At 39.6% G+C, this 25,300-nt stretch overlaps 1 protein-coding gene across 3 annotated transcripts; it reads right to left on the bottom strand.

Annotated features, from left to right (window-relative positions):
- Positions 1–10: 10 nt before the first annotated feature.
- ttll10 (tubulin tyrosine ligase-like family, member 10) lies at positions 11–25,221 on the bottom strand. 3 transcript variants are annotated; one of them, XM_032570315.1, is made up of 13 exons: positions 24,486–25,221; positions 10,151–10,244; positions 8,662–8,937; positions 7,942–8,092; positions 7,655–7,773; positions 7,407–7,527; positions 6,895–6,998; positions 4,609–4,795; positions 4,213–4,384; positions 3,516–3,656; positions 2,552–2,668; positions 2,383–2,476; positions 11–546 (listed from the first exon to the last, which is right to left on the bottom strand). In XM_032570315.1, the coding sequence occupies exons 3-13, from the start codon at positions 8,918–8,920 to the stop codon at positions 137–139; spliced, it is 1,875 nt and encodes a 624-aa protein (XP_032426206.1). In that variant the 5' UTR covers positions 8,921–8,937; positions 10,151–10,244; positions 24,486–25,221; the 3' UTR covers positions 11–136. The 3 variants fall into 3 exon arrangements, with proteins under 3 accessions (XP_032426206.1, XP_032426197.1, XP_032426214.1); XM_032570306.1 differs by lacking the exons at positions 10,151–10,244; positions 24,486–25,221 and having other exon boundaries at positions 8,662–9,829; XM_032570323.1 differs by lacking the exons at positions 10,151–10,244; positions 24,486–25,221 and having other exon boundaries at positions 437–546; positions 2,383–2,445; positions 8,662–9,832.
- Between the last annotated feature and the right edge of the window lie 79 nt (positions 25,222–25,300).

Genomic DNA, 25,300 nt, shown 5'->3' with positions numbered 1-25,300 from the left:
GACAATGTTGTGGAAGAGAAAGGCAGTCTTTATTGTCAACCAAAACCGTTTGAGTTTTTATCAGAAGGCCTGCAGACAGAACTGAAGTCACCTGGATTGTAAACGATGACAGAAACATGGGGATCTTTCTCTTCAGCTAAGCCTTCGGTTGCTTCCCATCATCTTCGGCTTTCAAACAACCCTCAACAGAATTGCATTTGCTCAGCTTCTGTCTGACTCCAGGTACTGCGGTCTTCCTCCTGACAACCTTCTGGCATCCACCTACTGACCCTGCGTTTTGATAAAGAGGTAACGTTTCTGTCTCAGTGACTTCAGTCAGAGGATCCTCCTGTGGTGCAACATTCCCTTTTGTGATCTCTGTCCTGGTCTTGTGCTGTCTGGGCTTCCTGTTGTTTTTAGCTTTCTGGTAGAACTCACTACTATCGGTCCTCTTGTTGTCGACATGTCCTAAGACACCGCAATACAGCAGTACAAAGTCCTGTTGATTGACTAAAGGAAGGATTTGCTGCCTGAGACGACACTTGTTGAACAGCTCCAGAGCTAAATCTAGGCAGAAAAAGCAGTAGAGGAAATGTTTAGATCTTTTAGCAAACATAAGTGCCAAGAATGAGAAATCCAGCTCATGCATAATGAGTGAATGTGCTTTGAAATATGCTGTGTGAAGAAAGTTGAACCTGAATTTAAAGATCATTGAAATGATACTGGCTAGTCATTTTGTGGCAGAAGTAAAAAAAAAAAAAAAACATGTGAAAGTGAGACTTTTGTTAACTGTATGTCATTTTGTGAGTCTTAAAAACAATCCTCATCAATTTAAAATAGCACAATAAAAACCTGAAGCAGAAACGTTTCAGTCAGTCTCAAAACGTTTGGCAGTTTGAAGTGCCAATTTATGGAAACATAATATGAGAAAGCAGTGGGTAGAGATAAAATCAGAAACCAAGACTGGTTACGTTATATCTCAATTGCTAAAAAATGCTGAAGTACAGGGACATGTTTAGTCAGGAGGAGAGATACTAATTAACATCCACAATGTGATTTTAAAAACCCTGGAGGCAAAACATGTCTTTTACCAGTGTTTCTGCTAAATGTTAAGAATTATTTTTTAAAAATGATTATAAAAGCAAAGTCTTAGAGAAGGATTTGAAGATCTGCCCCTTTATTACTTCTTCAGCTGCATTTGCTCAGCTTTCTTTTCATATATGATTTCTAGTTGTGCTTTAGGAAGTCCAGTATTATTATTTGTGGAAAAACCAGACGCTCCAAAACCCAGGCAAAAATAACCGTCTGTTGAAAGGGGTGATCCTAAAAGTTGTCAAAACAACTTTCAGCTGAGATGGATTAGATGTATGTTTACAAAATTAAAATCCAAACAACTTGCTATGTTACCCACTGGCAACTCTGCCATGGGAAAAAAGTATCTAATAAAGTTTTGCTCGAAAAGATTAGTTGGCTAAAGTCTGTAGGTCCATCCATCCATCCATCCATCTTCTTCCGCTTATCCGAGGTCGGGTCGCGGGGGTAGCAGCTTCAGAAGGGAGGCCCAGACTTCCCTCTCCCCAGCCACTTCTTCTAGCTCCTCCGGGGGAATCCCGAGGCGTTCCCAGGCCAGCCGAGAGACATAGTCCCTCCAGCGTGTCCTGGGTCTTCCCCGGGGCCTCCTCCCGGTGGGACGTGCCCGGAACACCTCACCAGGGAGGCGTCTAGGAGGCATCCTGACCAGATGCCCGAGCCACCTCAACTGGCTCCTCTCGATGTGAAGGAGCAGCGGCTCTACTCTGAGTCCCTCCCGGATGACTGAGCTTCTCACCCTATCTCTAAGGGAGAGCCCAGCCACCCTACGGAGCCACCTAAGTCTGTAGGTGTCAAAGTTATTTAATTCATTTGTGATTGAATTCAAGTCACATTCTTAAAAAAACACCAGAATGCATTGATGACATTCTATGTAACTTGTTTATGTGTTGTCAAGTAAACTAACTTAAGTTCAAGTTGTCTTTCCATCCATGTACAGCAAGCCTTAAAATTAAATGATAGTAATCTCAAAAATGTCTTTAAACAGGACTCTAAAAGTCCAAAAAGTATTCATTTCAACTTCTTTTAATCTGAACAAATATGTATATCTTTCAGCTAGTATGCCATAAAGGAAGGCTGTGAAACAAACACTTCCCAGAGGGGAGAAATTGGGTCTTAAGTAGAAATAGACACTCAAGTTGACGTAGCACAAACCTGTAGCTAAGTAGAGGACCATGAAACAACACTTAAAGAACATTGGGGAGGTTTCACACTTAAGTGACTTAAGCAATTAAGCAGTAACACATATCACACCCGCAACTATAAAAAAAACAACAACTTGTGCTCAAAGTTTGCAGCATGTGCTAAACTGACCCAGTGCTTCTCCAACAGTGCGGGGTATCACCTCCTTCAGCACCTCGCAGTTTCTGTGTAAGGCTGGATTACAGTTCATTTCCAGAAGCCACACCTGGAAGTGTCACATGAAGACATAATTTACCAGCATATTAATATCCAGCTCTGCCTCAGAAGTTTAAAAATCCACCTTGAAGTCCTCGTCGATCATGAAGTCGCAGCCAATCAAGTCAAAGAATCCAGGGCGGCAGTCTAACTTGGTCTTGACGGCAAAGAAGCACTGGGTCATGATCTGTTGCATGCGCTTCTGATATATGAACAGAAAAAAATATATATCCATAAGTTAATCCGTACTTTCTCATGGCTTAGGGTCAGTGTATGTTTCAGAATCTACTCATTGGCCAAGCTCGTGCGCACAAACAACAAGTTTGACAAATCTGCCAGCACTGGGTAATCACAGTGGATCGTCCAGCAGGACAATAATCAAAAACATATAATCAAATGACAGAATTAGTTTAGTCACGCCAGACGTTTTCTAATATTTTTTTTGCAGTAAAATATTATGCCACTGCTATAAAAAAAATAATTTGTTTCAAGGAAAGTACCGTCCTTGTCTCAACGTGTCAACGTCGTACAGATTTCATGTTCTACCTCTCTAACAAAACTAAACATTTTATCTCTCAAAGACGGATGAGTTCCTTTAGTGCTCTCTTTAAATAATCTGATGCATTAGTGAGTTTGGGCACATTTTAATATGTCATAAAACCCACGATGCAGATACTCGGTGCGGTTATGACGTCTTTAAAAAATAAAAGTCAAACTCGCATCTAGATTTATAACTGAGATGCATCAGCAGGTTTCTGAAGAAAACACAGAGGTAGTGGCTAACTTTGCAGACCACAAAAGATGCCACAATCAAGGTTTAGAGTTCTACTTAACAAAGCTAACGCTAAAAAACCCCGGCTTATTACAATGCATGTCAGTATGGAGAAAAACAACCTGTAATATTTCCTTTTTAGCCATAAGTTGATGACTCTTCATACATAAATGAGCTCATGTAAAACTAACCACATTCTCAATTAGCTACCAGTGCCAACTACCACTTCTGTGCTGGTAATTGGTCCCTGAGAGCTACAGCACACCACAGACCTCACCGCAAAGGCTCCCAGCACCCAGTCCCTGGGCAGGCCCTTGGCAACCTGAAACCTTTCGTTGACGTAGGTGTTGAAGCTCTCCATAGACCATACAGTGTCCTCCTTGAGCAGGCTGTACAAAGGGTTTCTCTTCTGCATGTACTGGAGACGAACAGCAGGGGGAGAAGAGACACACAAAACACAAAAGTGTAGGCAGCAACTCTTTTTAAAGCCTTTGAATGACTCAGTATTGTGGAGATGCATGACTCTTTTTTTGTTTCAGCTCAGCTATGACACCGGACAGAAACTAGAATGTAAAAAGCAGAAGGAAAACAAAGCAACAAGGTTTATTGCCGGATGAACAATTTCAGCTGTGTTGTACAGCAAGTCGTACTGGAGATCAGTACTGTATACCTCTGTTAACCACTAGACAAAAATGTTCTTCAAAGTTATTTCATATTTTCCAGATTTCAGACAGAAAGCCAAGTCAACTCTGCTCGTATTTTTTGAAATGCTTTGCTTTGGAAGTACCCAACAAGAAGTTTAAGACTTAGGTGTGAATTGAGTTGGGTTAGGTTTAATGATAGAGTAGGATTGGTGTTAGGTATGTACTGGTAATGGTTACGTTTAGGGTAAGAAATGAATGAAAAATGAATGAAGGTCAATTCAAAGTCCCTGTGAAGTTAGAAAGACACACTATGTGTGTTTGTTTGTTTACCTGGTTGGTGAGATGAGCAGAGAGGTTTTTGGATCTGGGATCGTAGACGTCACACGTCAGTCGGACATACCCATGACGAAAGAAGACCATGTAGGGCGCAGTGGAGGCAATGAGAAGGTAAGAGCGCACATCAAACTTTCTGCCGTTTAGTAGAAGGGGTTTCTGGATGTAACTGGGAGAAAAAAAAATACAAAAAAAAACTATTTTAAAGGCCACGTTGCTAAGAAAAAGAAATGTAACTTTCTAAAAATAAAGTATGTTAGATATATTGACATGTATTTAAATATAGTTTTTAGTTGTATGACCATGGCTGGAAGTAGAGAAAGGGATTAGGGTCAATCCTTCTACTTGTAAGGATAATTTGTTTTACACCTTGACAGTCGGGCGTTCACCTACCGCTGGACAATGTGAGCCTGAATCGGGCGGAGAGGCATCTTACGCTCAGCCTGGTACTCCTCCATCTTCTGTAGCTTCAGTCTGAATTCGGCCACCTCCTGCTGGTTCTTCAGGAGGAAGATTCCTTTGCCCCGGTTCAGGCCCGTGGGCTTACAGATCCACATGCTGCTCTCTGCGTTCTCCAAGTCTGCCACCACAAACATAGCCACATCAATTACCCGTCGACCTGCTATTAAAACAGTTTGTTCTTCTGTTGTGCAGGAGCAGGCATGTCGAGGTAATTGTTTATTATATTTTGTCCTGGAGCTGTTTCAGTTGCTCCTGTAACTATATAAGCTTGGCATTGAATGAAACCTCTCTAGTTTTGCAGTCAAACATGAAGAATTAGTCAAAGTCAAGCCTTTACAGGTACAAGACATGTAAAGTTATTACTGTTTTAAAAAATACTTTTGTGCTCCAAAATAAATACACAAAACACAAATCTGATGAGAATGGTAATCAGGTAAACCAGGAGTGGAAAGGAGTGGAACATTCCTTTCCGGAAGTTGTAATTGTTAATGCTTCTTACATTTTACTGCTGTTTTGTGACACTTATTGCAGACTTTTACTCTAAGGGCAAAATTACACACTCTGCTTGCGAGAGCTAAATCTGTTTGTGAGTTAGTACATTTCTAGATTTGAATCTCGTCACAAAGATAACCTAAAGATCGACAGACGATGTCTTTGACTGCATTGCTTGCCATGCATGTTTAAACCGCATGCATCACCGTATACCAAGGACAAGAATCTGTCTTTCCACATCATTTTCGATAAGTTGAATTTAACATCATTCAATTTGTCACAACATCTGTTATGTGCATTTGATGTTTTCTACTCTTGCTTTTCATTTTCAGTCAAAAACAAGAGAATATTTACTTAAATACCGTACTTACTATATATGTAAGTTTCAATTCAGCTTACTTGTACAGCGCCAATTCACAACACGTCATCTCAAGGCACTTCACAGAAAAAGTTAATGAAAACCACATTCATGCTTTGTATCAAACAAGGCAACAAGTTTAGTTCATTATTCAGATTAGTTTAAAAGTTTCTATCTAAAGGAATGCACCAAATTGTATCAACAAGATTCCTTCCTTATCGTTTTTGTCAGTATGCGATGCAATAACTTTGAGAGTAAAGATTTGAAATTACGTTGCAAGCATTAAGAACTGTTTCTGAATTTACTTAATTACTTATAACTTTATAATTAACCACTTTCAGAGGGGATTTTCAGGGTCTCTGTTTCCAGCAGCCAATTTCTTCCCATTCTTTCAGCTGCGTTTATGACAAATACAAGAGGTTACAGCTTAATAGACTTCTTCTTCTGTGTGTCCACTTACTCTTGCTTACTCATATTCCTAGTTTTCTTAGGCATACACAGCACAAAACATGAAAGAGCAAGGCAGGCTGAAGTAATGGGTTTTAGGACATCTGCACAATACTTTACTTTGGAAATGTACAAAAGCTAAGCATATGCACACTGAAAATTTTCTTTTTGATGGACAATAGTAGCTCACAACTACCTGCAAGCCTTTTTTTGTTTATTTCACAGTACAGAACATGAGACTTGTGTCGAGAGTGTAAACTGGTTTACATCTTTGACATTTCTAGTTTGACTTTGTTCTTTTCATGTTTTATTCTTCTCTCGTCTATCCCATGAACCCATCCGTCAGCTAGAGATCTAAACCAGCTGTTTGAGACCTTCTCCTGTTTGCTCAGTGATAGCTGTGTTTGACTAACCTGTACTCCACTTAGCACAATGTGTTTGTGATGAACCAATCAATCTAGATCTAGTCATTTTTATCTCCAAGTCCCAGCACAACATCAACTGTGTTTTTCTTTTTATCATTATAAGTTAGGAAAGACCTTCATCTGCTTCTCATAGCTTTGTTCAGAACGGAAGCAGTGCTGCGTTCAGGATCTTCTTGTTTGTGTCTCAGCCCTGCCCTCTGCTGACTCATCTCCATGGCAGCAGCATGCTACCCTAGTGATTTTATCAGTGCCTCATGGGAGGTGAAGTGCATTATTTTCCAACGTTTTCAACCCCTTGATCAAACACTCACCTAGGCAACTGTTGTCCTAACACCATCCAGAACAAACTTCTTTTCATTGTCATGCTCACAAGCAGTTATGTATGATTAATCTTTGCCAAATGAAGCCAGCAAACGTGAGGTATATCCGGTTTAACCGGTGAATAGTTGTCGTTGCAGCGGGACGTTAGTTCGATGTACACAGGATGTGTTTTACCTGTTTCACCCTCCTGTGGGGCGTTGCGGGAAAAGAAATCTTCCCTCTCTTCTTTCACATCCATGCGGAACGTTGTAGGAATGAACTCCTCCATTTTCAGCCTCCTGTAAGGGACATTTTTTTCTTTTTTACATATAAAAGTCTGAAAGTGTGTCATGTACTCGGCCAGATCCCTTTAATCCGATAACCGTAAATAAAATCTCAGCCAATCCATTGCCCACAGAAGTCACTTAGCTAGTAAAAAAAAAAAAAAAAAAAAAGAAAGTCCACTTGTGAGTATTTTAATCTCGGTATAAATCCAGCTGTTACCTGAAAGGTTCAGGGTCTTAGCTTGGGGTGTTTTCACACCTAGTAGTCTGGTAGACTCAGTACGATTGGGGACCAAAATTTGCAACAGTTATTACATTTTCAGCTGGCGCGTTTCGCTTTCACACAGCACTTTGTCAGACAATCCAAACCCTTTGAAAAGCCTGTTCCCCCGGATGAAAGGGAAAACTGGCTGCTTGGTTTACCTGTGTCCGTCTTTGTATTTGATTTTGCTGCTTATTCTCTCAAATTCCCGCAGGCTGGTGAGGAGGCCGATTTTAGTGGTGAGAATCATGTTGTTGGGTATCTGGAACACCAAGTGTCTACCTAGAAACAAAACGTGTGAATTTATCATTTTAGTAACGTGTGTGTTTTTGTTTATTGGCTGTCTTTTTGTTTTGTTTTGTACAGTTTAAACTGAGAGTTCATCTTGTATTGTTTAACTCTACAGCACCTTGCTTGAAGCGGCTGTAGTTAATTTGAGATTTGGTCTCGCACCACTTGAGCCTGAAATCTTCCCTTTGCTTGTTATAAATTCTCTTCCATCCTCTCCTCTCGCAGTAGCTGCACACTCTGTGAGAAATCAGCCACATACATAGAAGCAAACAAAAAACCAGAGGTAAGAGCGGAGAATGAGTCAAAACTTTCCTCTGTTGCAGTAAAACAAATGACTTTGTGACTTTCTAAGAGGCTTTCATGTTGAATTGGATAATATTTCTGTGTTTCACATCTCTTGCTCACATTTCAGCCCCATTGGTTCCTCCAAAGAAGTAGAATGGCCCAAGTCCACGAGGCTCCTCTATCTTGATGTCTTTGTAATGTCCTTTGTTAGAGCAGGGCGTCGGGCCCCTTGGTTTGGACCTTTGGAAGCTGTCCTCCACTTTGGATCCATCTGATGTTTTAAAATATTTTAATATTGCATATTTCAACAAATACACATCATGCCTTGTAACAGCATGACTGCAAGTTTTTCACATTTTATCACATCACAACAACCTTAATTATTTATTTAGTTTTTTTAGTTTTTCAATTCAAATCTGAAAAAAAAGTGGTGAGCAGCTGCATTCTTTCTTCCCACACGTTGACTGTGGAGGAGCTGCAGAAATTCAAAGGTCTGGAAGATTTGTTAAAAGGACAAGAAGGAGCTCATCAAATCTGGTTTTTATGGAAGAGTCCCAGGAAGAATGCAATTGTTAAGCTGGTCAGAGCTGATCCACTGCAAAAACACAGAGTCTTACCAAGTATATTTGTTCTAGTTTCTAGTGTAAATATCTTACACTTGAAATAAGGCCAAACTATCTTACAAGTGAATTTTCAGAAAGATACATGAGCTTGTTTTAAGTCAATAATGCCTTAATAAAGGTGATAAACCAGTAAGACCTCCGGATAAATACTCAATGTGTTGACAGAATATCAAACTATTTGTACAACGTCTTGCTCTGCTCTCACACGTACACACACCTGTCTGTCCACATGGTCTCTTCTGCTTGACAGAGAAGTGTGAATGTTTCCTTCCCTCCTCCCGAGTCAAAGCCCCCTCCCTGTGGGCACACTCCAACCCTTCTGATGTCATTTCCTGTGAGTCCGAGCAGTCAGGTGACACAGATTGTTCTGTTGTTGGCTCCTCCTTCTTTCCATAAAAAATCTGCTTGTTTTCCTTTGCCAGTGTGTCTTCACTGTACATTTCTTGGCAGCATTCAGATGTTATGGGCTCTTGCATAAGCACTAATCGACCTTCTGTAATGTTAAAATTGCACAGTTCAATATATTGTATTGGGTTCCCAAGTAAATAAAAACAACACAAAGAAATGCATAGTTGTGCATTGGAGGTAAATTGATTGAGGTTTCTTGGTTGTTTTGTTTTTAGACTGACATTTTTGTCTGTGTTCTCGGGAATAGCTGAATCAAATGGGTGTATTCTCTCCATTTAAACTATTAAATGACAACTAGTTGACTTCATATTTTTCTCTATTGCTGTTCTCAGAAGTCACACATGGGCTGGCGTGTGGTTAGCTGTGTCACCTTCTTGGAAGAAGCCACCAGCTGAGCCTGTCAATACCTTCATGTTTTCTTACTAGAGATGATTCACTTTGTCATGTTTTTCAGTTTTTAGGCTGACCTGGACTTTTAAATCTCATACTTTTTAATCTTAAGAGTTTGTCAGTCTTGCTTTCTTCTTAAATATATTCACAGAAGGACATGCTGCTCCCTTTGTCTGCGTACTGATTTTCTTTCTGCCAGGCTTTACTGGACATTTCTTACTTCTATTACAACAGAGTCAATCCTTTTCACTGTCGCCACATGCATGCTCAGTATGACTGACTGCTGCACAGTTAGCATCTCTATGCAATTAGCTGATCTTAGGTGGAAAACTTTCCGTTTGCCAATTAATTGGGTTTGAGTGCATAATAACTCAAATGAATGCATATCATTGAATTAGAATCTGTGTTTTTGAATTAATTAAACTGATATAAATGGATCTTAAAATGGACACTGTCTCATGCTTTTTATGTCTTTAGAGAGCCTTGAAATGTTCAAAATTAAACCTTGTCCTATTTTGTCCTTTCTGCACAGCTCTATGCCAGACTTCATGCTCATTAACCCTGTATCAAGCTTTTTTATTTAAAACATTTATAGTTATTTTTCTGGTTCACAATTATGTAGAATCCCAATAATCGCAATAAAAACCATGAATCTTGCTTATAAGATAATACATCTATGTTGTCAGAGAGAGAAGTGTCATATTTTGAAAAAAAAAATGAAATCATAAAATTAGACTGACAAGTCATGATAGAATTAATTACTACATACTGGGGTTTTACATTTAATTAACTCACATTTAAAGCAACTTTAAACACAGAATAAAATAGCAGAAGTTTCACAAATTTAAATCAAAAGTATTCTTAGAGATAACAGGCATATTCCGACCAGCACCACTGAGTTTACATACCTGTAACTCCATGACTAATACGACTTGAAGGCAGACTTTATGGAAACCTTTCTAAGCCGATTCTTCTGCATCCACCTCCACTCTTATTGACCAACTGCAAAACAAAAAATAAGAGAAACAACAAACTTTGCAGGAAATCATATTTGAGATCTGCAGTTTTACCCTCCAAAGGAAGCTAACCTGGAGGGCTAATGTCAACAAGAGCAGTTACCGGCTTTATGGGTCTCTTAGCAACAGTTGCCATTTGTAGAATGAATATTACAACGACAACAACAACCTCTGAAGACAAACTCACAACTCATGTTTAATGTATTCCTTGCATACCCCCCGTCTAAGCTTAGCTTCATTCAATATTTATCTCCAGTAAGCCTTTTCTCTGTGAACCGTTTGGTAAACTTAGAGGAGGGTGTCGGTCAAAACGGGTATTATATGCTGATCCAGAGGGTTAAATAGCATTTTAACCTGTTCTTTAACACACAGTGTGCATTATCTCATAAAACTGGAATGTGTATATGCCATAGATATGTGTGTGTAAATATGTATATATGTTCATTAATAAGAAACTAATTAAAACATAACTCATAAACACATCAGAATCAGTTGCATCTATTAAGTTCAACATTAATTTGTGCTGATGACTCAGTTGATGATATTGTTAATCAACCTCTTCTGACAAATTCAGAGCCAAGGTATGCAGTTGAGCAACATAGCATTTGTCTGCTTGCAAGGCAAATCCACTAATTACCTTCTGTCTCTGTGATTTGACTCAGGAGGAAACACCCAGGCCCAAATACCGTTGGAAATTATGAATAATCCCTTCCCTTCCCCACAAAAGCACAATAATTGACAGGAGGCGGGCGCCTCCAAGGCCCAAAACCATATAATTATGCATCCAGTGTGAAAAAGTCATGCATCAATTTTAGGTCCACGTTGTTGAGAACGTTTTGTGGATTTTAAATTTACTCAGGGCAAAACAAGTCAAATTGTATGATTTTTTTTTACTTACTTACTTTTTTTTTTTTTTTAAGAATTAGCAAGTTGTAGGATGACAACCACAAATATGCTACTTTTCATTACTACAACTAATAAATAATCCCCAAAGCGTCATTTTAGAAAAAAAGGTGAGTATGACGCAAGGCAAATCTTAAAGGGATGTGCTGCGGTTTTTAAGTTCTGTTAAGTTAATGAACTTCAGTCTAGAAAAACATTGATGTAAATACTATTTTGTGAATTCTAGAATGGTGCCACTCTGAGTGGCAGCAGTAGCTCTGTTACCCTCATTCAGGTTTTAATTTTTGAAACTTTCATTCCAGCGTTTTTGGCGGCGCAAAAAGCTTTTTTTCGACAACCGTCCCTTCTGGGCCTGGATGCTGTGCAGCTGGATTGTTTTTTTTGCCAATGGCTTTTACACTATGCGCTTTTGTTATGATGCGTAACCGTAGCAACAACAAGGTGGTTTACAACATGGAGCAGTTGATTAACATGAAATAATATCACAACATGAAACCAGAAATCCCAGAGTAGTTGAAAAGGAAGCATCGCGGATGCAGAGCAGGAGCAAACAGGAGACAGAGAGAACGAGAAAGTTCAAACTGTCTCTTTCTAACACACGGATCTGAACATTTACAACTCAAACATCCTCATTTTGTCCTCAGTCCACAGCGTAGAGGCGCATATTTTAAATTACCTTTTGTGAAACACAATCTTGTCATTTTTGATGCATGTGTATTATAGGAAATCAGGTGTCACTTTTAAAGAGTCACCAGTTCACTTCCGTTTTTAAGCTTTAAAATGAAGAAAAGAAAAAAAAAATTGCAAAAAGGGGGATGATACCTTTTTTTCTGCTTCGCACATCGGCTAAACGGAAAAAACCATCACGTTTTACAGTTTTAGAGCGCTGTCGGGTTTTAAAGTGCCTTTAGCTGTGCCTGGATTTCAGTTTATTTCAGTTATTATTATTATTTTTATTTTTTTTGCATTATGTAATGAAATGTCTTGTGCTGGAGTCTAGCTGCAGAACCACAGTTATTAGAGGCAGACCTGCCATGTTCCTGTTTAGCAGAGCTTTGTGTGGAGCCAGTGTCAGCCACACCTTGATAAAGAGCCGCCATCTGATAGACACACCGTGCAAAGTGCTGCGTAGGTGGACAAAGAGAACAGGCTTGTTTTACAGCCCCGTCGACCTTGTGCTTCAACATATGCCAGCAGTCTGTGTGCATTTGTCTGGGTTAGGAAACGGTATCAGAATAAACAACACCATTATGTGTTTATCTCTGTTATTTTCCGTCAGGTTTGATGAGCTTAATGGCTTTAACTTAATTGAAAATATGTAAGGCATCATTTAGAAAGGATTTTTAAATTCTATTTCCCATAGATGACTTTACAGACTCCAGCTTATCAAAGCAACCCATTACTGTTGTAGTTCTTTAACTCACTTCAAATAATTCAACCACATCAAACAGATTCAGCAACAACTTCTAGAGGGTGAAAATGTTGGTTTTCTCAGACACATTGATTATTATATGAAAACTAGGTGCGTACGGGTGTGTGTTTCAGTCCGTCTGTCTCGGGGCGGTTACACTATAAGTTGTGTGTGTGTGTGTGTGTGTGTGTGTATTTGGAGATTCGCCCATTCTCATGTCATCTCAACTGCCTGCTACTAGGAAGTGCTCAGCAATTACCGGGATGCAGCCTGCAGCAATGGTGTCCCTGCTCAACCTATTATTTGGAGGGATTCTCCTTGTGGAGGTGTTATATTGGAAGACATGGAGTTGAGTTACGCTGTAAAGAAAAGTCTGTCTCAGTAGGGCCTCCCTTTCCCCTCCTATTCATGATTTCCTTATAGAATTTCACTGGGTAGAGGGTATGAGGCCCATTCTAATGGAGAGAGGGGGTCAGTTTGTTCCCAGGGTATGCATACGCTTATTTCATCTTGTAAAAAAGTATCACTGACACAGCGACATTGTGCAAATGTTTTCTCTATATATGTTTATATTGACAGTAAGCCTTTTTGTGGGTCAAAAATTCCTGAAATGTATTTATGTAAGTCTCTCCAATGGCTTTACCCTACTTCTTGGACTGAGCTTGTTTTCTAGATATGGCATGCCCAGTTGGTTAAGCGTCTGAACTGATGTCATCGAATAAATTAGCTGCACCCTGTAGAGCTATGAAAAGATATATGAATCATAGCTAGATGGAAAAAGACACAGTTTACATCAGGAGACACTGGTAATTAACTAGGGCAAATATAACCAAGAGAAGGAAACACTCCAGTTTTAGCATAGCCTCAGGATGCACCAATTAAAGTGTGTGTGCGCTGAAATCTCTGGGCTCTCTGCAGATCAGATCAGACGGCGGCTTCGGAGCAGTTCAGAGCTGGGTCAGCACTTGAACATTTTGCAAACATGAACTTTGAAGAATTGTTTGCCATGTTGCTGAAGTGAGTCTAATCTAACATACTTTGCGACACATTCGAAAGAAAAGTCGGCATTTTCAAAGGAAACATTAAAAATTAAAATAAATCCCTGTACATTTAAATTCAAGTGCATCATTATAGGTGAGAAAATAATATACAAAAATGCTACTGTAGAAATGCAAGATTTATTTGGTTTATGATAGAAAACTAAATCAATCAATGACCATTTGGGTGTCACTGTTTCTTAATCTAGGGATTTTACACTCTGTAATGAATCACCAATTTTGATCCAGCAAAGTTGCATCTGACTCATTCCAACACAACCTGGAACCATCCTTTCATTCTGATGATCTGGGTCATGTGTCAGGTTTGACTACACCGTTGTACCACATTTTCAAGATGTTGTTAATGAAAAGCAACATAACCGTTGATAGGTTTATTTTGTCACAACCTGCAAAGAATCAGCCAGAGACAGAGATTAGGTTTCTTTTGATTTCTTTTCTGCAGAATAGGAGAATTGAGAACAGACGCGACGAATCGCTGTCAAACACTGCCTGGACTCAATTCTGCCAGTTCTTTCTTTGCATTTCTCTTTATTGTATAGAAAAAGGAGGTTGGGCTTCTCTTCACACAGTCACACAGAGAATTGACCAACCGTCTTTACATTCTGGAACCTCTCATGGACATGCCCTTATAAGGGCATGTGGCTGACCACAACTAATCAGTTACATATGGAACTAATAACACATGAATGTTTAACGTTTTTAGCTTCTAAGCAAACATCCTAAACAAAGTTAATAACATACTACAAAAGAAAGAGAAGTTAAGTAAATATAAAAAGAAGAATAATATAAAAAGAATAATATAAAAAGAATAATATGAAAAGATAACTTGTAAAATAAACTCATGAGTAAATGAACAGGAGGATAATTTTCCTAACAACCGTTAATAAACATTTCATAAATCTTTCTAAATGTAGGCCCTATATATTATCGTTAAGTACATTGTTGAGATAAAACAACATAATGTAACTGGTGTGGAGTTATACCAAACCTCAGCTAAAAGATTTCTGCACCCACTGGAAGATTGATTAAAGGAACAGATTGATTAAAGGAACAATGCATAATTCACATATTTTGAAGTGGAGATTTTCTCAGCATTTGATCATCAGTATTTCTCTCAGCATCTTTACATTAACAAACTTATTCGTTTCTGCAAATCAGAGTTATTAGGTTTAAACTGTGACCAACATAAAAAATTACCATTAGATTTGCATTACTTACATAGGGATCTGTAGCTTTCTACAGCCTAAAAAAAGACTACACTGAACTACTAAAAAATGGTAAATGTTACGCACATTTGATAATTAAACATCTGATAGGCAATATAAAAAATCAGTATAATAGCCTCTGGCTGTATAGGTCAAAAGGTCAAAACCCCAATGTAAAACTGAATTTTTCATATAAATTTTAAAATAGATATTGTACAAAAGAAACATGTCAACAGGTCATATTAGTCATGTTCAAATAAATAATTAAACTGAAAGTGGTGGCGTTGCTTTTAGTTAAATCAATTGAAACATGTCACACATTTGAGCAGACAGTTAAAAGTGAAACAGGTTGAGCCAGTAAACTGGTCTACATAAACTAAACTGAAAGAAAAAGCTTAAACCACAATGACCACCTTGATAAGGATAATGCAGAACCAGTTCTGTGTTTCAAATTAAATGACTGAAATTTAAGCCAGTTTTTGTTTTTTTTTGTTTTATAATACCAAGTTTAAACAAAACGTTAAATTTTGCAGCGTACATGGCGTTTATGATTCTGGTTTGATCTGAGCTGTGCTTGCCTGCCACTTTCTTCCACAGTAATGCTCTGAGATACTATCTGACAGAAGAGAAAGTGAAACAGATTTTTCTCTTCTTCTTCTTCTTGTAACTGCAGCATAGAGAAGACAACATGTATGAACAAAACAAACTTTACACCTTTGACCTCAAGAGAAACAGACAATCCTACACGTGAAGATGGTTTAGTAAATGTTTTTAGTAATTCAGTAAAAGGTTTTATTTTGGCAACTTTTACAGATACAGTTGGCTTAAGTGGCACTGCGACTTATTGAGGCCATTGCTTCATTTTGTTTTGCTTTTTACAAGTAGCAGAACGAAGCTGACGAGGTGTCTCAAAAATTTGAATATTAATGTTTTTCTTCTTAGCTTATTTTCAGAATGACATCTACGTCATGACAAATGTGTATTTATACAAGAGTGAACAAATGTAACTAAGATGGGAGTGTGTGTGTGTTGCTCACTTTAAGTGTACGTCACCACACCTGCAGGAGCCGTTCAAGCCTTTTGTCATGTTCCTGTTCTACTCCAGTGGCAACCTAGCAGACCGGGCCTCCTTCAGTGCAACCGGCAGAATTGCAAAAATCCTGTCTGATTGCGCTGAACATGCACAGGCCGGTGCAGGAATCCTCCACAGGCTGTCCGCCAGCCAGGAATGCAAACCGTCGACGTCACCGGAGCAGACAGCAACAGAGGCTAACAGTGTGTGCTGCTTTGGACGCCGACATGCTGCAGCTTCACGTGTTTTCTTATTGTAATGGGAATAAATATGATGCAACGTTTTTGAAGATCATGACCGAATTTCTGAAATGAAAACATCGAGACAAAATTTTTTACTTTAAAAAAGATTTTAAAATATTGTTGAGCAGCACCTCAAAAATATGAGCTGCTAACTTTTTAGCATTAACAATGTCCTGTTTTGGCCTTTTGAATTCAGTTTGTGCAAATCTGACATTGTATTTCAAATGGATTAAGTGCAGAATTTGAAATTCACTAATGCTTTAAAAGTTCACAAATTATTATTATTATTATTACTTATTCATAATGACAATGATTAGGATATTTAAGAGTAAATAGCTACATAATATTATTAATTCATTCTAAATACCTGCATGCATTCATACCTGAGCAAATTTAGATTTAAAACTTTATTCCTGATAATAAATGCTGCAGGTGTCACTCAAAAGATAATGAAGTAATGCAGCAAGAAGGTCCTGGGTTCGATTCCCGGCCCGGGGTCTTTCTGCATGGAGTTTGCATGTTCTCCCTGTGCATGCGTGGGTTTTCTCCGGGTTCTCCGGCTTCCTCCCACAGTCCAAAAACATGACTGTTAGGTTAAATGGTCTTTCTAAATTCTCCCTATAGTGTGAGTGTGTGTGTACATGGTTGTGTGTCTCTGTCTGTCTCTGTGTTGCCCTGCGACAGGCTGGCGACCTGTCCAGGGTGACCCGCCTCTTGCCCGGAACGTTAACTGGAGATAAACACCAGCACCTCCTGACCTCATTGGGGACAAGGTTGTAAAATGGGTGGATGCACAATAAGTATCAATTGTTTTTAGTTGTGCTTTATTTAAAAGGGAGCATGTAAAACATTTATAGCGTTCTCAGTAATCCACGAAATGAGCTCCAGAAGTGTGGTTGATAACTGGCCTCCTTGCCATCACCCTAATCTGTAGCTTCCTGCTCAGAACCTGGAGTCGCAGTGAGACTCCTCCAAAACACTAATATCATTTCCTGTCAGAAGAAATTTGTTGGTAATGTTACTGGTTACTTTAAACCAAAATCTTCCAGGGGTGCAAATCATTTTCAGTTTAACTGTAATATATAATATAATGAGTACAATTATAATACTACTATTAATAATTGTTATTACTATTATTGTTATTATTATTATTATTATTAGTAGTAGTAGTAGTAATAATAATAACAAAAATTATAACTGCTATTATAATTATAATAATAATAACTATTATTATTACTATTATATTAATTGTACACTATATCTTAAATATTACACACAATGCCTATTTTAATGCAGTTAGTTAGATCTAAATTTTGTGGCATTCGCCCTTTTTTATTTTTGTAGAAAAGTAATCCAACCTTTATCATTTCAAATATAAATGCCGACAGTGTAAAAATACTTTTGCATCATATTTAATCCTCTCATTGGGACTAGAATTTAAATTTGCTTAATTAGGTGTTTCTGGTCAGTTCTGTTCCCACCATGTATTGTTTTTTACTCATTACAGTAGATAAAATAAACAACAATATTAAATCTCATGTTTAATAACATATCAATGGAAAACATAACAATAAGATTTTATTAATTAGTCCAACTCTGTTGAGCATAGCTCTAGCTCATACACTTATAGGAAACTGTGTTTAATTGAATTACAAAGGACAAAGTGGAACAATCTGTTTCTGCCTTGTAGTTGAAGAGATAAAAATATTCCTTTTTGCTCCTTTTTGCTCACAGTCCTGTGAAAAGTGACTCTACAGTGAATGGTGGGTTGGGTTTAATCATTAATTAATCAGGATGCCAGGATTAGAGTATTTGAATATAGAGTTACAGGAAGCCATTATAACTACCCATAAATAACACAGCTCATATAATAATTTACCACAACCAGTTAGAGGCTGAGAAATGTAAGTCCTATTGAACTTTTTTTTTTTTTTTGGCAAACTAAAACAGATTAAACATGTTTCCCTCCAAGCTGAGTCGGATTCCTGAAGAGTGCCGTAAGGATCGTGATGTTTCTGGGAATTGTAAACTCTCCCCCCAAGCCGAGGCGATCAATGAGGCTTGAGGCCTGCTATGTTAAGCGGCTAAATGGTTTTTCTGTTTGTGTTCGAGCTGATAACATCTGCTGACTGCGTTTAGACAGTCAACTGAAACCCAGAGTCAATCTAATGCAATATCTATAGTCTATAGTCTTGTGTCTCTGACGTAGATAACAGACTTTTTACCTTTATGGGTGTAAAAGAAACCAAAGCATTTCTGCAGACACAGTTGCCTAGTTTGAAGCACAGAAAACACGCCTTGTGCTGCCCGGGTTTATCAGGCCGGCCTACTATGTGCCGCCATACAGGGAGGCACAATGAGGGCTTAGCTGATGGAGGGACCTCATGGGTAAATTGAGGTATTTAAAAAGAAGCTCTGTTCGGTGGTAACCTGATCCACACCTGACTGAGGCTCGGCATTCCGCTGCGTCCGAGGGAAGAGTTCCCGATTAGCAGGAAAGCTGCAGCAGAAGGAAAAACTGTCTAAAAAGTGTTTTAAAGAACAGAAAACAAACAAAAATACCATTTGCAAATTTAGCCCATTTATTAAACATTCCAATTTGCATTACAAAACATTATTATGCAGTTTTAAATGGCAAAAGGATTTTGTACAGGATTACAAGTTTTTAAAATCTCTACACATTATTCCTGGAAGAAAAGAAAAAAAAAAACAACAAATAACTGAAGACAAAATGAGAGGAAATAAAATTAACATTTCACAGGAAAGTCATTTTGAATACAAAATGTGTGAATGTCATTCTGGACAGCCGATTGAAGAAGAAACTTTGACTCGTGACACATGGAAGAACCCAAAAGAAATTCATCCATCTTCCAGTGCAAGGATCACAGTTCCACAGTAATCATCACTCAGCGCCACCTGCCACTAAATGTCAATACGTTGCTGCTCAGATGCAAAGCACGTCAAATGCACAGAGGAAGAGGAAGGGGGTGGAAGGGAAGTAAGAGAGCAGAAGGCAGCGCCATTTAATGGACGGCATTACCAGACAGTATTAGACACCAGTAATTACATCTAACCATGTCTGGTAAGACGCCTATCAACAGGCTAGAAGGGATGACCCCTGAGTGTTCATCTGTGCTAAGAGGAAGTGCTGGAGGAAACAGAACAGCTTGAAAACCCTTTTTTTTTTTCCTGCCCTTTTGTGTGCTTAAATTTGCAAAGCATGCAGTGAAGAAAAAGCGTGAGTAAACAGACCAAGAAACGCAAAGAGAGTTAAGCTAGGTTAGCTGAAACGGTTCTGTTAAATACAAAACATGTGGCAACGTCACAAACGTGAAGCATAATAGCACAGGGGCATTAAAAAAAAAAAAAAATTGCTATTTCATGTTGCGGTGGCTTGGATAATGGAGCCTGGAGGGCAAATAAAGGTGTGGCTCAATATCTGTGGGGTATATCTCCCTCCTTTGACAAACGCAGTGTCTATGCTCGCTCTGTTCTTTACTTTTTTTAGTCTGGTTTAAAAGTTTAACGCTACATCTTTTGAAATACTATCACATGAACTAAGAATACATTTACAATTGCTTTACAGTTGTTACTTACAAGCATTTAAAATTTTAAAGAAGGCCTAAAGTCTGTTGCACATCTTCTTGTTAGTGGGTTTCGTTTGACTTTCTTTACCTAGAAAAAGCTTGGAGGAACTGAGAGAAAGCCAGAGCTGTTTTTTTTCTTCCTTCCTTCCTTTCTCTTTAACACATGAGGTCCTGAAACGGAGCTCATGTGTCCGTTTCAGGATGTGCCACGCAGGTAAAGCACTGCCGACCAATCACTGCTAAACAGCACAAAGACCAACGCTGTTCAGGGGGAGGGAACAAGGAAACAAGGCCCTGCAGGACCGGTGGAACCATCAACCGACTGCTATTCTTTAACTTGGGTGGGGTTGAGATTGCTATAAAGGCTTTTTCTTTTTTTTTTTCAAAGGCAGCGAGACAAGAGGAAAAAAACCCACATTAGAAATCTATTCTTTTTCACAGAAGTCTCTGTTTGGTTGAAACTTTACTCAAGGAAAACGTCTACATGCTAATGTTTATGTATTAACATCTGTCAGCGCCTTTCTTTTCAGTTTGAACAATCAACAGTACAGAGTAGCCTGGGGGATGAGGGGGGGTATCCATGGTGCTAGTTTAATGTAAACACAAGTCCAAAACAAAAAGTACACTTCTCTTGGAATTACCCTAAAATTCAAAGCAACCAACTTTACCCTTCCACGCTGGCCTCTAAAGTCGACCGCATCTCGGCAACCGTCCCACAGTCAAGTTGGAGGAACACAGCCGCCCAGGAAACATCGTTACCAGACAGTGTTAGAGCAACGGTTGTACAATCCAGCACTGTCGGGTAAGATGGATCCTGGGAAGCACTTCTGTCACTGCGCAAGCATCAGGTCTGATCCCGGAGGCTCAACGGGAGTAAGTTCCTGCGGGGAAAGCAGTTTTTCTGGTCGCCGTCAGCAGATGAGTATCATCATCATTACCAGGCAGTATTAGAGAAAGGAATGATATCCAATGCTGCCTCGTAAGATGGAGATAGTCACCCAAAAACGTCCACTATCTAAACTTATAGCAGAATCATCAATACTTGGTTGGAGAATATGAATGAATGTTTTCAATTAATGTTTTTAATGGTTAATAAAGTCTAACTAGAAACCCCCGACTAAAGTTTCACTAAAGAATTTTCAGCTTCCAACCACAAAGTAACAGTGGAAAACCCTCATCGCCCCGACAGCCGATAAATTAATGTCATGTACTTGCCAGTGGTGTTTTTAAATCTATGTTCATATTTAAGGCATTAAAATGCTTTGCAATCATCATGTTTGTTATTTAGTTTAATTTAACTAAACAGCAACCTTACTGGATAGCAACCCAAACTTTGGAAAACAAAATCATGAGTGGCATTCTCTCACATCTAATATGTAAAAGTTTGGGTGAAATGTAAGTTCACTGAACGGACTAATTTATCCGGCTATACTTTGAAACAGGAAAAATCTTCATCTTACATATCTGGTCTCCATAAAGACAAAGTCTGGCCATTTAGCCAAAGAGAAGGGTGTCCACAGATGTCCAGTGTCTAAAGAAAGAAGACTACGCCACGAAAAAAAAAAAAAAAGGAGGAAAAACTCTATCAGTAATGGTGGCGACACAGAGTTGAGCAATCAAGGCAAATTAATAGTTTTACATTTGCGGTGAAGGTAATGCTCAAAGTGAGCCAGAAGCAGCACTGCAGTTGGAAAAGGAGACGCGTGTATGCGGGGAACACCCTGCCGATGAGTAAGTGGCAAAGCTGTGATGTGGCGGGGGTTTACCGCTTAAACCTGCTGTCACAGACGACTGGGCCACAGAGGCTGTTAATGATTGCCGAAACCTGTTCTGACTAGTCTACACCTATGGCACGACAAAGTTTGGGAGGGCTTCTTCTCACACAATGCATGGCTGTAAGTCATTTATAAATTGCCACCAAGTTTAAGACGCCCCTCCCCCCCCCGGGAAGCTGGTTGGGTTACATATCTTACTGTATCCGAAGCTCTTTGAGATTAAGCTTTGCGTTTCGCATTGGTGATTTTGTCACGTCTGTCTCGACATATGCTGAAAGAGAAGGATAACTGTCTCTTTTTTTTTTTCCTTTATTCCACCCTGTTTTTTCCGTTGGGTTCTGCCGGTCCGTTGTCTTTGTGTTTGCCGTGTGATGAAAGGCCGATGGAATGCCGTCTGGCTCGACCTGAGCCAACGGCGCGAACGCAGAAGGTCACAGAAAACAGCCCTCGTTTACTGAATAACACGGATATTTCACAGGTACGACGCGTGAAGTCCTCACACCCTGTGCTGGCATTTTTAGAGTTTGTTCAAATTCTTTGCATTTTAGCCTCAAGTTCCCTTTTTTTCCTATGGCAAACATGCAAATATACGTACCCCTACTTCCTTGTTCAAGTCGTCAAATAATTACAGTTTTCAATCAGGAAAAAAAGGTTTGCAATCATCCTGTAATGCAATGCAAATGTTTCTCAGGAAGGCAGGGTGAAGGAGACAGAAAAGAGGTTTAAGGGAGGGGAAAATTTCAGGAAAAAAGAAGGTGGAGAAGGAAAACAGAGAATGCACCTGTAACCTTACCGTCGTGAAAGGTACCCCACGGAAAGAATGCAACAAAACCAAAGTGAAGAAAACAAGTTTAGAGGGAGGGAGCTGAAAAGGAGATCTTGAGTTTCCAGCCGGCTGCTTGAGAGCGCTCCGTCTTCCCTCCAGCCAGGCAGGCCCCATGAAATGAGAAAGTCAAGCAGACCTGCTCTCCCAGACTCTTAGTTAGTTAATCATCAGCATTATAAACCAGTGCTGCAGGCCGCTCTGAGGAAGAAAAGAGGAAGAGATATGAAGAAGAGGGTGAGCCCAGAAAATTTCAAGCAGGTAGAAACAAAGCAGTGGGACTGATCTGTACCTGAACAGAGTAGAAGCTTGTTTTGCATCTAACCGACTCAAACGTCCTATCAGTTTGTCCTCCATTTGTCCAGATACTTCCTCTCCCGCTTGTGGCTATATTCTGCAGAGTTTTTTTTTTTCCCAATTGTTGATCATGGCGCTCCTAGCAGTGGGAGTCTCAACAGCTACCCACGCTTCTTTGCCTGTTGGTAGTGAGGCGTGATCAGGTAACTCTGCCCTCTCTGCTGGAATGTGACTCTGCTGCGAAGTGAACAACCCGATAGGTAAACCGGCCTGGACCTTAATCAATAGTTGCTGTCTTTGTGGGAAAACAATGGCAGAGAGAAACCCAAAACCTTATTTAACTCCCGGCCTTATCTCATCGCAAACTAATTGGCCCTTCAGAGCCGGGCCAACACAGCTACTGTGATATTTAGGCCAAAGAACTAGTTATCATACAGCTGCCACTTATTGTGCTGGTTTCTACATATATATTCATTGACGGAGTTGGTTTTACATATTATTTGGTTGCTCCACCCCCATTCCCTCTCTTAAACTTACCGTCTTTGCTACCTCTGTATTTTAACTGATTTGAATATTTCAAATGAAAGACAAAAATGTTCCACTGATTTGACTTTTTGAACTTCTTCTCACAGTTTTTACTCAGTAAAGTTTCACTTTTTAAATGTTTTCTATTTTACTACTAAACTTATTCGTTCCTACTATTAGGGAAAAATTTATAGCTTTGACTAAAAGCTGTGAAAAGTTAAACATTTAAGGCTTTTTCAATTTCAGGCAATTCAATCTGCTGTGAACATCATATTATAGCCTGTTGTCATCCCCCCTGAGGCACCAAATGTAACATAAAATCCTTTTTTTTAAATCTTATTTTATTTTTATTTAAACTCTACATCCAAACTTTAATTGCCACTCTGAGGATAAATAAAGTTTTTTGAATTTAATTGAATTTGATTCAGAGCTAAAATGTATTTAGTATTTTGAATAATAATGCCTAATCACTATTCTTCCCTAATAAAGAAGGTGAACTTGATTTCATGGTGTCGCATTCGCGTTTTAAAAATGGCCCTGGCACATAATGCTAAGTCATACACCTCTGTGTCAGCGCTACTGTTGCTTTAAATTCTCCTCCTCAGGTGATAAGAGATAAACTTTCACTTGAATTCAAACTGTGGCTCAAGCTTTGACAAACACTTTCAACTTAAGGCCGCCTCTCCCAAGGCTTAAATGACAACGAATCGAAATTCTGCCCTGCACTTCCTGCTCCGCTGCCGTACACCAGCAGAGTTGGCGGCACTCATGTGACCAGCAGCTATTTGGGTGTACAAAGAGAAATGAACAAATGTTTCCTCCTCAGCCAATCACAACCCTCCACCTTGCTCTGTAGTCTTCCCCGTACAGTACTCGGTCGACATTTTCCCTCCATTTTCCCCCCTTCTCTTCCCCAGACATCCCGCGGCTAGTCCGCCTCGTAGCGCCGTCGACAGCAGCCCAGACAGCAAGATAATATGCACCTTCCAAACTCTGGAAACTCTCTGCCGTGTTTAGCCTCTGCCCTGCCTGAACTTGCCGCAGTACCTCAGAGGCAGGAAAAGTGGATGAGCAGACATTTTACACCCGGCTCGCATCCACTTCCCAGCAGAAAGTGAATGAAGCTTGTAAGCTCCATCTTGAAAAGCCAAAAAAAAAAAAAAAGAAGAAGCAAGCAGCGACTTGTTAGAGAAGGATATAAAACTAAAAACAAGGTTTTAAAGTTTAATGGGTTATGGAAAAATGTTCATAAGTGAGTTTTACTGACGATGTTTGTTAAAGTAACTGGCTACTGCTTCCAGATAATTAGTTTGTAAAGCAGATTCTTACCGGGATGCTGCGGATGTCTCGTCGTAAGCAGAATTTTAGCTCTTTAGAAGAAGGAGTCAGCGTCTGTCTTCATATCCTTTGACAAGTCTGGCAGTTTGCCTTTACCTGCCCCAACTGGTCTATCCAGTTTAGGAATGAGCGTTAGCCCCTATTGTTTCCTCTTCTTTCTCTCTGCTTAAATGGAGTTGGAATTTGATACATTATTATTTTCGCTTCTCATCGAAACTCGCTAAACCCTGCGATCCCACCCAAGAACACCAATCTTATTTGTTTGCCACACATTTTGCAGTTTTAGCAGTTCTCTTAAAAGTTTTAAACTGCCGCGTCGCTGAGCAACAACTCATGACGACTAACTTCAAGACGGAGAAAGAAGACACAGAAGGGATTTTTTTTTGTTACCCTATCTTTCCCAGGTGCGGTCACCGAGCCAGAAGCCCAAGACAAGAGGCATCATTGTACAAGGGCTCTTGCCGCCCCCGTTGGCTAGTCTTCCTCGTTCCTGTTCCCGCTGAAGGACGGTCGACCTCTCGGGCGGCGATCTGGGCGGAAAGAGAAAAAGCTGTCCCTCTCAGGTAGGTTGCAGCCGAAGAGACGGAGGATGAGCCAAGCCCCGGAACAAACCCAACCAGTTTGAAGCGCGTCACTTATCTTCCTGTCGCCGAAGCGAGGCTTGTTTTTTTCCATGAGCTCTCCTTGGCGGTGTGAAGCGGTTAAGCTCCTCAAGAAGACAGAGGCTGAATTTGTAAAGGGCTTGGTTTACATGTAGACTGACCCACCCCTCCACCCTCTTTTCCCCACAGGTGTAATTTTCAGGT

This window comes from Xiphophorus hellerii, chromosome 1 (assembly GCF_003331165.1).
Source record: "Xiphophorus hellerii strain 12219 chromosome 1, Xiphophorus_hellerii-4.1, whole genome shotgun sequence".
Taxonomy (NCBI): Eukaryota; Metazoa; Chordata; class Actinopteri; order Cyprinodontiformes; family Poeciliidae; genus Xiphophorus; species Xiphophorus hellerii.
This window is presented reverse-complemented; position numbering and strand designations above follow the sequence as displayed.